A 15310-nucleotide genomic window follows, 5' to 3' on the forward strand; every position below is an offset into this window, starting at 1 on the left:
ATGGGGCTTTGGGTAGAACACCGGCAAGGTGATGTCTTGGTTAATGTGGAAGAGGGAGACCACCTTAGGCAGAAACGCAGGGTGGGGTCTCACCCTGACTTTATCTTTGTGGAACAACGTATAAAGTGGTTCCACCGTCAGGGCCCTGAGCTCTGACACCCTTCCGGCTGAGGTAACGGCCACCAGGAATGCTGCCTTGTAACTAAGGAATAACATGGAACAGGTGGCGAGGGGTTCGAAAGGGGGAGACATAAGCTTAGACAATACCAAATTAAGGTCCCATGTTGGCAGGGGGGCCCAAACCTGCAGTTTGACTCTTTCCATCTCTTTTATGAACCTTTTCACCACAGCGTCTGGGAGGACCAATGACATCCCGAGCCCTGGGTGAAACGCCAAAATAGCTGCCAAGTGCACTTTCAGGGAGGATAGGGACAGCCCTGCCTGGCTTAAGGCCAGCAAGTAGCCTAGGATACGAGGTACTGGGGCCTCCCCCAGGAACAATCCCCTTTGAGTGGCCCATATAATAAACCTCTTCCATATGTTACCCTTGTGCAGGGCTTCCTGCTGTTTAACAATATTTCCCTGACAGGTTCAGAGCAGTCCAGCTCGATCAGTCTCAGCCATGGAGCCTCCATGCTGTGAGATGTAGTGCCTGGAGACTGGGGTGTCGCAGTCTCCCCTCCTCCTTTGTCAGCAGATCCAGGCGTAGCAGAAGCACTCCAGGTCACAAACAGACATCTCCAAGAGGGTCAAGTACCAGTGTTGTTGAGCCCAAGCTGGGACCACCAGGATAACTGATGCTTGGTCTGACTGAATTTTCAGCAATGTTCGGTGGATGAGCGGTATCGATGGGAAGGTGTAAAGCAAGGGCCCCGACTAATGCATGCTGAAGGCTTCTGCCCAAGAGCCCAGGCTTCAGTTCTGGTAAGAGCAGAACGTCCTGCACTTTGCATTGAGATGGGTGCCAAAGAGATCTACCTGGGGACATCCCCACCTCTGGAAAACTGAACTCAGTGCTTCTGTGTGTAGTGACCACTCGTGGTCCCTGAAGGACTTACCGAGATGGTCCACCAGGGAGTTGTGACACGCAGGTAGGTAGAACGCCCTCAAGAGAATCTGGTGCTGGATGCAGAAGTCCCAGAGCACAAGGGCCTCAAGACACAGGGGCAACGAGCATGCACCCCCTTGTTCGTTTATAGAGTACATTGCCATTGTACTGTCTGTGCTGACTGTGACACACTGCCCCTTCAGTTCACTCTGACACACTTTGCATGCCAGTCGAACCACTCTGAGCTCCCGCATGTTTATGTGGAGCTAAGCGTCGGTCTCGCTCCACAGGGCCTGAGACTGGCTATCACCCAAGTGTGCTTCCCAGCCCAGGTCCGAAGTATCTGTGACCAGGGAGAGGGAGTGTTGCAGGGGATTGAAGGGCACTCCCATGAAGACCAACTGGGCCTCTAGCCACCAGAGTAATGCCGTTAACACTCTTGGGGGGACTGTTACTCACTTGTCTATATTGTCCCTGACAGGTCTGTATACTGAGGCAAGCCACAGCTGGAAGGGGTGCATTCGCAACCTGGCATGCTGGACTACAAATGTGCATGCTGCCACGTGGCCCAACAGTCTGAGGCATCACCTGGCCATTGTGGTTGGGAACCTGATTTGACCTTGGATGCAAGACGCCATGGCTTGGACCTTTCTCTGGGGCAGGGAGGCACTGGCTTGCTCTGCATCTAGTTGGGCGCCCACAAACTCCATGACCTGAGTTGGGGCTAGAATGGACTTTGCCTCATTCACTAGGAGGCCTAGTGTGTTGAATGTCTCTCTTATTAGTTGCACGTGTCGCACCACCTGTCGCTGTGACCAACCTCGGATCAGCCAGTCGTCCAGAAAGGGGAAGAGGTGTACCCCCTGCCTGCGAAGGAAGGCCACCACTACTGACATACATTTGGTAAAGACTCTCAGGGCCGAGGACAGGCCAAACGGAAGGACTATGAACTGGTAATGGTCCTTCCCTAGCACAAACCGGAAATATGAGTCTCTGTTCCTCCACCAAGGCCATGAAGTCCGATTTGGTCTCTGGCAGGAGCAGCTCTGCGAAATGGTCCATGGAGCTGGCCGTATTATACACATATCTGCTAACCTTGGTTTGCTGGTTAGCAATTCTCAACTGGAGGCCACCCGTAGAATAAACTTTTCTACCAAGTCTAAATGTTTGGCCTCTCTGTTTTTAGGGGACGGCCCCTGGATTCCCTGTCTCTCCCTGTTGTTCACAGCATCCACGACCAGGGAGTCAGGGGGAGGGTGGGTGAACAGATGTTCATTGCCCTGGGCTGGGATGAAATACTGACACTCGTTCTTTCTAGCCGTGGGTAAGGCTGAGGCCTGCCACACTGTCTCTGCCGTGTTTCCAATTGTCTTTATAAGGGGTAGTGCCACCCTGGTAGGTCCAGATGTTGAGAGAATGTTTGTAACAGGGTCTATGTTGTCCCTGACCTCTTCCGCCTGCACCCCCAGACTCTGGGCCACCCTTCTCAATAACTGCTGGTATGTTCCTCCATCCTCCATTGCTGGGGATGCAGAGGATCCAGCCAATGCCTCATCTGGGGAGGACGAGGATGAGGACATCCCCCAAGCCCATCGGTGCGGGGGTGTTCAGGCACCTCCATTTGAGTCCCCGGCACTGTGGTTCATGGTGCTGTGGTCGGTACCTGGGGTGAAGGGTCCCCTAGTGGCTATAGTAAGGTGCCGTGACAATGGTGCCACTCGGCACCTGGGACAGCACCACTGCCCCACAGATCCTGGAACCTGAAGTGGTGGTGCCTATGTTTGGGTCAGTTCCGCTGACTCCACCTGCTCTCTCGGGGGCGCTCCCAATGAAGTAGTCGGTGCTGATCTTGGCACCTGGGGAGTGCCGGGAGCCCTACTTGTAAGTCCCACAGCCTGCCCCGTGCCGCATGGATCACCCACAGGGTTCAGAAAGGCCACTGTGGGGCACCTTGGGAGAGCACTTGCCACTCCCCCTCCGAGGGGCAGCAGGGTCGATATCAATGTCCACTGCGGCAGGATGATCTTGTACTCCCGCTCCGAACTGACCTGGAGTAAAAAGAGTCTGACTTCGATGCCAACTCTGACGCCAACAACCATGGCAGTGCCAAAGGTCATGTGGTGCCTATCGGCTCCTGTGTGCCCTGCACCGTCTGACGCGGGGCAGTGAGGGAGGCGACCATTTGCAGTGGCCTCACTGGCATCAGGGACCGTGCCTGAGACTCTACAGACTGTTCAGATGCCTGTATTTAGGGTGATGAAGGCCCAAATTAGGATGCAAATGAGCAATCACTTGAAGAAGTGTAACTTCTGCAGGCACATTCCAGTACAAATTAATACTTTCCCAACCACTTCACCTGCATAATTTGATTCTCACTATCTTTTTTCAATTAAATTAGCTTTATTTCATGCATGCTCACTCAGTCAGCAGTACTCCTGCAAATCTGTGTTTTGTAACTCTAACTTCTCCATGCATGCTGTCCCTTTGGACACTAAATAAAAATGATTATTTACTCTTGATAACTATTTCTCTTCAAGGTGCGTTGCTTGTGCCCATTCCAATGTAGATGTGTGCACAATAGATGCATTGCCTCTAGGAAGTTTTTCCCCCAGTGGTATCTATTGGGTCAGCTCTGGTGTCCTCTGGAGTCGCACTCACATAGAACAAATATACAGGATCCTGTCAACCCACTGTCCTCTTAGTTCTTCTTGCTAGTTAACTCCAGCAGAGGGGTAAGGAGAATGGGTTTTGGAATGAACATGAGGAACACACCTCAAAGAGCAACTATAGAAGGGAGATGTGTGCCACTGACTGGAATGAGCTAATGGGCTATGAAAAAAGTGGGGATGCTGGAGTGGGTGAGATCTACTCAACGCTCCCGACTGTGACATCAAAACTGAGGGTTGGGTCCCTTCGGGCCCTTCTCGTGGCCTTGAGGTTGTTGGCTTGAACGGCAGCTGCCTGTCCTGTTGTGCCTTCTACTGCTCTCCCTTTGCAGCTGCGGAAACTGTCTTTGCTGAGGACAGGGGTTAAAATGCCTGCTTTGGTTGGCAGGTGTATAGGCCCAAGGAGCGGAGGGTGGCCCTCGAGTCCCTCATACTATGCAGTTTTTTCATCTGTCTTCTCTGAAAATAGGGTAGGCCATCAAAGGGGAGGTCCTGAATTGTCTGCTGGACCTCATGAGGCAGGCCAGAAACCTGCAACCAAGCCCCTTGCGCATTGCCACTCCAGAGGCCATAACCCTCGTGGCTGTGTCCGCAGCATCCAATGCTTCCTGGAGGGCCACCTTTGAAATCAGTTAGTTCACCACCACCATGGCTGTGAAGTCCTGCTTGGCTTCAGGTGGCACCATCTCAGAGAACCTCGGCAAAGCTTAAGAGCCGCCTCTGTTAAGAGGACTTTAAGGCACTGGGCCCTGTCTTTCAAAGTTCTGGGCTTAAAGGCCTTACAAATTGGACAGTGATCATGCAAATGTCCTTCCCCCAAGCAAATCAACCAGGCTGAATGGGGGTCACTTTGAGGCATACATTTGCTGCATTTTGAACAAGACTTAAAGCCTGAGGAGCCAGGCATTCCCCAGCACCAAGGCGCCAAGTGGGATGGAAAGCCCCACCTTGGCTGGTAGTTAAAAGACTTAGACTAACTATCAGATACTAAAAGTATTTACAGTTCTTCAATAACTATTTACACTACAATAGGTTACTAGCTAAAGAATTAAGCAGAGAAAACAAGAGCTCCAACGACTGTCAGTGTGTCAAGAAGGAGCAGCGCCGGGGGTGGGGGGAGGTGGTGCACATATTGATCACAATACCGGCGCCACTCCAGGAGGTGCCGCACTGACCTTATGGCTATTGGCTAGGGGAAAAAGCTTCCAGCGACTGGGCGTTCACTCGCACACACTCAAATGGATATGAGCAATCACTTGAAGAAGTATGAATTTTTACCTTCTTCAGCTGATTTTCCATTTTCAGACACTCCTCCTTCTTCTGCTCCAATGCAATTTCCAGTGTTTTGAGCCTGGCATCTTTCTTCAGTCCTGAAGAAGCCAGGGATGAGGCATGTTCCTTCAAATCCAACAGGGAAGTCTAAAACAAGCAAGCAAAACACTACCGTTATTGGGTAACAAATTTCAGGTATAATACCAGGACTTCAAATTTCATTGTGTCTTTATTTACCTGGCACTTACTTACAAATGTTCTGGTTCCCACTTTGGAAAATGACCTAGAATAGCTTGGTTCAGTTCAGATTCTCATGGTAAAGAACAAAATCTAGTTACAATTCCCTTAAATTCAGTTGCAAAGACATGACTGAAGATTTTTTTTTAAATGGCAAGAGTATTTTTGTAGAAGTGGTATTTAAATAAGTCACCATCTACCTATAAAGGATTCAACCACCGTATCTTAGATTAGATGATGTGATGTTCATGCTTTCACTGTGGTAGGCCTTAGGGTGCAGAACCCACTAATTCCATCCCATTTTCTCCATAAGTCCCAAGTTTTCAGTCACCTGGACTCTTTTCTTCTGCCTTTATCAACTTTTATATGTTGATCACTGTGTAAATCAACTAACAAATGCTGAAAGATGTGCAGAGAGTGTGTATATGTGCACGTATGTGTATAACAATTTCATATCTTTACATTGTTTAACTATAGTAAGAGATGTTTTAAAATAAAATTGATGGTAGACTTAAGTTTACAATCCCTGGAGAGGAATAGGTGAAATTTTATACTTCTGCTAATGTAATTATATTAATTAGTCTGGCCATGCAGTCATAGCACATCAGTCCATTTTATCAACAGCAAGGTGGCTCTTCACAACCACAAGGGCTTGAAATACAACTTACATAAAGTTACAGAAGATAAATGTTCTTCCTATAGATTTTTCTGCATCTGCAAATTTTCCATATCCACAGGCTTGGCCTGCCTGTTCTCCTTACTCCATATGCAGCTTGAGAAATGGCACATATCTTTCAGCAAACAGAGACAATGTATTTGTACCACCTACAGCATGATGGTTAGATTCATGAGGCACGGGGCTCCCCCACACTTCAGGAGGCAAGTCAGCTCCGGCATTCCAGCCACTCAGGGAGACACTGAGCTGACTCCCCACTGTCCGGGGGAGGAGGTGAAACCCTGAGTCTCATGGGCCAGCTCAAACCAAGTGCCACAATTAGCACCTGGCTTCTGGGCTCTGCCTGGCAGGGGTGTGGAGAGGGAGCTGCTCTGTATGCTGCTGCTCCCCTGGGCCTGAGCTGCTTGCAGGCTCCACCCCGTCTCTCTCATTGTTCAGGAATCCTGGCCAATGAGAGTGGTGCCTGCTCACACCATCCTATCACCTAGTAGCTGTACGAGGTAGGTGCACCATCCTCTACCCCTTCCTGCCCAGACCTTCCACCCCTATACTTAGCCTACTCCTGACTACCTCCTGCCCACCCCTTGTACTCCCACCCAGCTCCAGCATCTTACCACCCACCTAGATCCTGCAACCCCAGCCCACTCCCACACACTGACTCCCTCATTTTGGGTTCCCCCAGAGCTTAGGGGGACACCACAAAATCTATTAGCCCTGGGCCCCCGGAAGAATTAATCTGACAGCGGTGGGACACTTTTTTTTTCCCTTAGCTCCTCGCTTGCATGTGGCTCCCAACTGATTTTGCTGTGGGTCAGTAGTCCCTGACCCAAAAAAGGTTCCCCATTCAGATCTAATGATTGTAGTTTCACATCTCATTGACCTGCAGCACCTTTAAAACATGTGGTCAATAAATCCTTCCTCTTTTTCCCATCTGCTTCAGAATACTTAATAGACACTGGCTCACTTCCAGAATTACTGAGATCTAGATATATGCTGCCAACTTTATCAAATCACAGCCTGGAATGCCAATGATCAAGCCACAATTGAATGGGATAAATTGGACAAAACCAAAGCTTTCTGACACATACATGCATTCAAATGCACTACACAAGTGTATCTTCTATGCAACATATGCAACCCTCCCGCTCTCCCTGCAGAAGAAACAAACAATAGACTAAGTTAATTTTGCTAGTGTTAACCTCTTTTTCTGAGAGATCTCCTTGCAAGAGGCTGACTTTTTCTTTCAGGTCCTTAAGATCTTTTTTGTAGTTGTCAATCTCCTCTTGTTTTTCTCGCTCATCCCTGTCCCGTTGCTCCTTCAGGCGCTCAATAGTCCGTTCCTAACAAAAGAATACAGTGCCTTGTGATAAAAATCCCTCTGAATTAACTTAACAGGTAAAATTTAGTCCATTTCTGAGACATCATCATACAGCATCTCTGCTTATTAGTTTAAATGGAGAAAGCATGCAGAATATTGCAGGTCCTCTCACCTCTCCCCCAATAGACCTCACGAGGGAAGAAGATAACTTGAAACTTCTCTGGTTGCATGACAAAAAAGTCCTTCCTTTTGTATCTCTCCAATCACCAAATATTTAATATTATTATTAGAGCATGAACTCATTCACCCAACTGCTGGCTAAACCAAGTTCAGTCAGGTCATCTAACAGGAAGAAGTACTATGTATTGCACTCTTATTCAAAGCAATTTTTCCAAAGGTTGAAGATGTTCCCCTACCTCTCTAGACAGAAAGAGATGCAACATACAAGGTGTGAGACATGAAGCAAATGTGTTGAGGAGATGGGCAATATTAACATCTCTCCCGTAAACCAAGCTTCAAAAGATGCTTGGCAAGCTTGAAAGCTGAAGTGATATGAGATTATTTTATTTATAAAATAAACCTAAACTGCAGGAAAGCTCACCAACAAAGCATTATATTCAGAGTTTGACAGACTGGGGAAGCCATGTCCCTGTCCTGGAAGGAACTGAGGGAAAATATGCTGTAATGCTCAAGAGATCCTCTGTCAGAACAGACCCAGCTGCTCCCTCAGTCAACAATCCCATGCTATGCAAGAATGGGAAAATAAATACATAAATAAAAGGATAGCAAAGAAAAAAGTAGTGCTGTGGTTATATGAGGATCACTATGATCTATGTGATTTAGTTACAAGAACCGAAAATAAAAGTTTCAGACAGTGAATTTAAAATAAAACTACTACAAAACATGTGAAAAATGAAAAATACAAATAAGACATTTGACATAACCTGAAAACAGGAAGGATCCAGGGCTTGTAACCTGGAACGTGCCATGAAGCAGCAGTGCTAAAGATGCACTACTGACAAAGGAGACAGCTCAAGCAATGCTATACAAAGGTCTATATAGTACTAGCACAGTACAAGAAGCAGCAATTCTTTTTTATACACTTACGTGAAGGAACGGACTAGGGTGGTATCAGAGTGTGGTGTAACTCTACAAAATGCAATTTTTAAGGCTTTATGCTACAGAAAGTCCTCTCTCCAAGTCCCAACCCTTGCATAAGTATTGAGAACTGTAATGCTGCCTTAATTCAGATTAGGCCTGTCAACAGCACTTGGTTGGCTAGTCAAAATATTCTAACATGACTTCTAGTGAGAAATCCATTATGTATAACAGCAGCTGTTTCAACTGAATCAACAGACTCCAGATGAAGACACTCTCACAGCTCTTAGAAAAAGAGTTCAGTTATGCTACATAGATATAATTTCTTTTACCTTGGCACTGTTGAAGAAGTCTGTAACGAATAGCAAAATGAACTTTGGATTTAAAGGATTTATGCCCTTCACACTCACTTTCTCTGCAAGTGCTTCTTCCAGTGTCGTCAAGGCAGTGTCTGTGTTGGTGGTATCAGCCTGCAGGGATTTTACGCGATCCTTCAAACTGCTCATCTGTTTCTCTTTGTCTCTTAACTGCTCCTGGAGATTTTCAATCTTATTCAAGGACAGACAAGGAGAATATGAATGAAAAATATTAATGATATACAAAGCTTTATAATATGTTCCAAGGAGAAATATACAGCTGTTAAAATATCAACATGAGAGTTTATTGTTTAGCAAAAGGATATATCCTACAGTTTCAGTGTCACTTGCAGGGCTTTATCTCCTAGAATCCCATATTAAAATGAAAATACAATGGTAATAAATAAGATTCAAGAATTAGAGAACAAGAACAGAGCATATGAGGACAGACAGGGAGCAATAGTTTTCGTATCTAAGAAAGAACTGTGAGCAAGAGCAGATTGTAAAAATACTTTCAAAGTAACAATGTCAATGAGGAAAAGCAAGTATGTACAATCTTTGAAAACAGAATTAGGTATAATTTACTAAAAGAAAAGAAGGGGAAATTACTTTTTAGATTAAATGATATTATTACTAAAGTAACTGAGCAACTAAATAAACTTCAGAGGGAGCTGTTCAAAGAATCATCATTATAGCTACCAAGGAACTGAAATGTCAATGAGAATAAATTTAGTGAGTAGCTTTGAGTAAAACAAGAATTCTTTCTGGACGTAAATGGGAGGCACTTGGCTATATACTCCATCACGTGAACGTTTAGAACTTAGGGCAAAAAACTTTACGTCATCATTGTCTTCCCACTTTGAACACATGTACAAAACTAGCAAATCTCTTTGCACATGAGACCATCTATACTAGGAAAATCATTTTTATTTTAAATGAGAGAAATTAAAGGATTAATAGTCAGTATCCAGCTATGTTGATACCTAGAATTTAAATCAGAGCACAAAACACATCTGAGGACATATTTGAAAGAGAGCTACACATGTGAAAGGTTACACTAATGAAACTTGACAGAAACAGAAATATGAGAATACTGGTGATTTTCCTGTTTTAAACTTCATTGTGCAGATCTATTTATTAGCATTTGAATGAAACACTAGTGACACCTGGGGGTTAAACAGAATTAGCTTCAAAATGAAGCTCTAGAGCATGGGTGTCCAACCTTTTGGCTTGCCTGGGCCGCACTGAGTGAAGAGGAATTGTCTTGGGCCGTATATAAAATATATAATATAGTTAATGTATATAAATCACATAATAATGTTAAAAGTTTACGATCTTGTGGGGCCACATTACTAGCTGTCCAATGCCGCATGCAGCCCGCGGGCCACGCGTTGGACACGCCTGCCCTAGAGGTTCTGAAAGAAAAGATTTTCTTGAAAGCCTCTTCCAGATGCTGCTGCTTCTCATCCGAGACATCCTGTACCTTGGTCCATGTGGCTGCTTTCAAGCTCAGGAACTTTCAGAGTTCCATCAGCTTTCCAGACAGACAGATTGTTTAAACACCTAAGTTTGAAAATATACTACAAAAAGAGGTGAGAGATATTCTTAGATTCCAGTTTACTTCTGGGGGGGGACTCTATGACAATTCCAACAAGCTGGACAGACAGTGCACACAGACACTCTGAGTAAGATACAGCAAGAGGCGCACAGCTAAATAACTAAGTACAGACATGTTAACCAGCTAGCCAGGGTGGGGCAAAAACTGAAAAGCATGTGTGTATTTGCATGTGTTATGCATTACTTAGTCTGATAAGTGTCATTTGACATCTCAACTACACTATAACATCTGACTACTGCACCTACAGTTACTGCAGAATTATCTATCTGCATTTACGGAAAGTGACTGGGTCATACACAAAACACAAACTTTCTATTTCTGAGCAAAAAAAAATTGCTACCTTCTTAGTTGTTGTTTAAGATGTGTTGCATATACCCACTACAATGTAGGTATTCCCTAAGGTATTCCCAAATAGGGTACGTTTCAAGTCCAATGGAAAAAGGGACCATGTGACTAATTTTCCCACATTTGCACCTTCCCTTGTGAAGCAGTAAGTGCTTAGGTTCTAGTAAGCATTGTGAATGAAAGAGCAGCTTCCTGTCCTACAACTACAGTAGTCCCTTGAGTTATGTGAGGACTGTGGTCCCACACACCCTCACATAACTCAAATTTTGCAGGGCGGGGGGGGGGGGGGCAGCTTTTTTCCCTGGTGGAACATATGTTCTGAAGCTGGGGAAGAGCAGGAGCACCTGGAGTTCCTTTTGAATGGTCAGTCCTGGGGCTGGGGGGCAGTTGGGGAGGGTTAAGCCTGGTGGTTGGTTGGGGCCATGGGAGGGGTCAGGGGGTTAAGCCTGTGGTGGATTAGGAATGCGGGGAGTGGAGTTGAGCTGGGACCACATGGCCCTGTGGGGGCTTGAGCTGAAGCCACATGTGCCGGGGGGGGGGGGGGGGGGGAGGGAGAAGAGAGGCGGCGCCTGGGCCAGAGCCAGATGCTGGAGGGTTGAGCCAGAGACACACGGAGGAGGGGGAGGGTTGAACCACAGCTGGGTGGGGTTTGAACTGGGGACACAGGGAGCTGGATTTTGAGTTGCATTTAACTCATGTTAACGCAAATTTTGAGGGATTACTGTATCGAGAATAGGGATGCTTTCCAGAAATGTTGCAGGAGCTGAATGCTTCCTTGTACCATGGTACATTCAGTCTCTCATGACCACCACCTGTGTGTATCTGTACTCTTCTTCTGTTTGTGGCGGCTCTTCAGTGATGCTACCCACTGGCCAAGTCACACACAAAATGAACCCCTTCTGATGTACAAGTCTAACAGGGCCTCTCTGAGCAACTTCTACCGTCTTTCAGTCTGTTAACTGCTCCAGAGTAGAGTCATGTCCCAGGTCTCCTTCCCTAGTGGTAATGCCTTTGCCCTTTCAGGCACCTGTTCTTCAGCTGGGTCACTCTAATTCACTTCCCGCTCACTGTTCAGGCTACTTCTCCCAAGCTACATCTACATTAGCTCTTAAATTTGAAAAATGTGGCTCTCTTTCAAAAGAGTGCATGGAGTGTCTACACACATAACATACTCTTTTGAAAGAAAATTGGAGGAACACAGGGCAGCTTTCGATTTCGCTCCTCTGTTCCCATATTAGGAAGAACTCCCCCTTTTGAAATACTTTTTTGAAAGAGAATGTGTGTAGAGGCTCCACATTCTGAAAGAACTCAAATGTGAAACTGCAGAACTATTAACCATGGTTTGTAACCTATCCTTTAAATCAGCTTCTGCACCCTTGACTGGAAGATAGCTAATGTAACAACAATATTCAAAGATGCTCTAGAGGCGATCCCGGCAATTTCAGACCATTAAGTCCAACATCGCTACCAGGCAAACTAGTTGAAACCGTAGTAAAGAATAAAATTGTCAGACACACAGAAGAACATAATTTGTTGGTCAAAAGTTAATATGGTTTCTGTAAAGGAAAATCATGTCTTACTAATCTATTAGAGTTCTTCCAAGGGGTCAACAAACATGTGGACAAGAAGGATCCAGTAGATACAGTGTGCTTAGATTTCTGGGAAGCCTTTGAGAAGGTCTCTCACCAACGTCTCTTAGGTAAATTAAGTTGCCATGGGATAAGAGGGAAGAGCCTTTCATGGATTGAGAATTAGTTAAAAACAGGAAACATAGGGTAGGAATAAATGGTCAGTTTTCAAAATGGAGAGAGGTAATTAGTGGTGTGCCCCAAGTGTCAGCCCTAGGACCAATCCTATTCAACTTATCCAGAAATGATCTGGAGAAAGGGGTAAACTGTCAGATGGCAAAGTTTGCAGATGATACTAAACTGTTTAGGATAGTTAAGACCAAAGCAGACTGTGAAGAACTTCAAAAGGATCTCATGAAACTGAGCGATTGGGCAACAAAATGGAAAATGAAATTTAATGTGGATAAATGCAAAGTAATGCACATTGGAAAAAATAACCCAACTACACATACAATATGATGGGGTCTAATTTAGCTACAACTAATCAGGAAAGAGATCTTGGAGTCATTGTGGATAGTTCTCTGAAAACATCCACCCACTGTGAAGCACCAGTCAAAAAAGCAAACAGGATGTTCGGAATCATTAGAAAAGGGATAGAGAATAAAATGGAGAGTATTTTATTGCCCTTATATAAAACTATGGTAGGCCCACATCTTGAATACGGTGTACAGATGTCATCACCTCATCTCAACCTGGGGGGTAATGTGTCCAATCCTTTGGGACTGCTAGAACTTTCATGAGAAACAAGATTTTCAGTGATCCTCATCTTATTTGAGTTGGGTGCCTGGGTGGAGGCCCAAGGCTGGGTTGCTTTAAAGGAACTGTGTTGTTGGCTTCTGGGTTACCAATCAGATATTATAGGAGATGTTTTTTGCTGGCTCAGTAAGAGTAAGTAGGGAAATAAGCACCAGCTTTGGGAAGTAACTTCCCCATTCTCTCCAATTCACCCTAATTGAGTGACTGTAGTTGGCTGCCCTGTGACACCAGTCACCTGAGAATCACCATTAAGATCATTGCAATAATTCATTTTATATGCTAGTACAAATTATAATACTTAAAACTGACATAAAGCACTGGCAGTTACAGCGCGGCTCACAGACCACTTCAGGAAAAACAATGTTTGTCTCTCCACACTTTCCTCCTTGCGACAGTGAAGCACATCCACATTGGTAGCTCTTGCAACTCCACAGAGCAGTGCAATGTGGTAGCTACCCCACCGAGCAACTGGCTGCAGGGTGCTTTGGGAAGGTTTTGCAATGTCCCATGAGATAGTCAGTGTTACATGACACAGGTTTCCCAATCCTGTTGCTCCATAGGGATTGTATTATACCAGGTGATTCTCAAAATGCAGTCCGTGGACCACTACTGACTGGTCTGTGACCCATTTTACAATTGGGCTATGGGCTCAAGGCTCACCCTCCACCCCTGCAGTGGGGAGCTCACCATGATGCTCCAGCTCTGCACCCTGCAAGATTGGAGTGCCAGAGCCAGCTTCCCACTACAGGATGGAGGGACTTCTGGGCTTCATGGACCAGATCTGGTTCATGCGGGAAGAAGTGGCTCCCTTTCCCCTGGCTAGAGGAATGGCAGCACAGGAAACTACTCACAGGAGGCTTTCTCCCCTACTGCTGAGGAGTGGTGAAGAGTGCAGAGCCAGGTAAGTGCTGGCCCCCATGACCAGACCCCATCCCTCTCATGTCTCCACTTCTACCCAGCCTCCTTCACTTCTAGCCCAGTCCTGCACCCTCTCTCCTGCACATCCAACCTGCTCTCTCCCTTTTAGACCCCCACACTCACATCCACTTATACATCCTAACCCCTGCCCAGACCCTGCACCCTCAAACCCATCTCAGTCCCCATAAGCCCCCTCCCTGCACACTGAACCCCTCAATTTTGGCCCCACCCCACAGCTCAGGGAGGAGCACAAAATCTACAGGCACCAGGACCTCAGAAGAGTTAATCTGGCTTGTGGAAAGCCCTGCTCCTTGGTCCTCTCCCACCTCGGGTGGGGCTGTAGTGCAAGGGGAGGGAGATGCCTCTATTGAGACGGGGGAAATCACATCAGAGAGAGTTTTTATTTTTGCCTCTCATTTTAATGTGGCCCTCAACTGATTTTTCCCTGGGTCAGTGGCCACTGACATAAAAAAGGTCCCCACCCCTGCCATAAGTAAAGAAAATAGGGTGGGCTGTGGACCAAAAAGTTTGAGAACAACTAAATTACATTAACATCTGTTTTCCAACTGAAGTCCACAAGGACTGGGGGTGAGGAAGAGTGTGATAGGGAGTATGTGTGTTTATGGGGTTGGGGGAGAGACAGACTGTGTTTTGGAGGGGTGTCAACATGCTGTCATGTAAGTTCAGACAGCTGCAGGAAACAGTTATTCTGAGGCAGGGGGAGATGGAAACTCTGACCATCAGTCCCATCCATCTTCTTCTTGGCTCTTTGCACAGCAGTCTCTCATTCTCACACGTACATGCACACACATCCCCAGACGCCTGCCTCCGTGTTCAACAGCTTGAGCAGTGGCTCTGATGGTTTACTCTGTGTTCAGATGATCAGCACAGCATGCAGATTGTTCAAAATGGAGCTCTGAAAGAGAACATGTGCATGCCTGTAGGGCAGACAGCCAAGGTTAAAAATGAGCAAAGTGGCTACTACAGGGATTATGGGCCGTTTCTCTAGGCCAATCACAACACAGTAAACAACTAAATTTTCCATACTGGCACCCCAGCACTATAGCCATAGCACAGAAAGCTGTCTATTTCTCACCCAGGTGGTTTAGAGCAGTAACTGCAGAGCTAGTGCACACTAAGTGCCTTGCCATTGTGGACAGCTTGGAATTAAAGCACTGGGAGTTGATATGCTGTGCTGTAACTTGTAACTACTACTACTACTACTAACTTGAAAGTATAGATTTGGTTCTGAGACTTGGAAATAGCCTGATGGAGCTAAAAAGCAGTTTCACAGGGGGCATTCATCCATATCGAAGTCAAGCTCTGGAATTTACTTCACTAATATGTGCACATAGGTTTGTTTTGGTTAGTTTA

General features: G+C 46.0%; 1 protein-coding gene across 10 annotated transcripts in view; it reads right to left on the reverse strand.

Annotated features, from left to right (window-relative positions):
* ERC1 (ELKS/RAB6-interacting/CAST family member 1) overlaps positions 1-15310 on the reverse strand; it is a 509051-nt gene that overhangs the window by 318161 nt on the left and 175580 nt on the right. For all 10 annotated transcript variants that reach the window (XM_075006075.1, XM_075006082.1, XM_075006057.1 and 7 more), the window contains 3 exons: positions 8726-8863; positions 7099-7239; positions 4993-5133 (listed from right to left, as the gene is read on the reverse strand). In XM_075006075.1, the coding sequence (XP_074862176.1) occupies positions 4993-5133; positions 7099-7239; positions 8726-8863 (420 nt within the window). The remainder of the gene's footprint in view (positions 1-4992; positions 5134-7098; positions 7240-8725; positions 8864-15310) is intronic.

Source organism: Carettochelys insculpta, chromosome 1 (genome assembly GCF_033958435.1).
Source record: "Carettochelys insculpta isolate YL-2023 chromosome 1, ASM3395843v1, whole genome shotgun sequence".
In the NCBI taxonomy this organism is placed as follows: Eukaryota; Metazoa; Chordata; order Testudines; family Carettochelyidae; genus Carettochelys; species Carettochelys insculpta.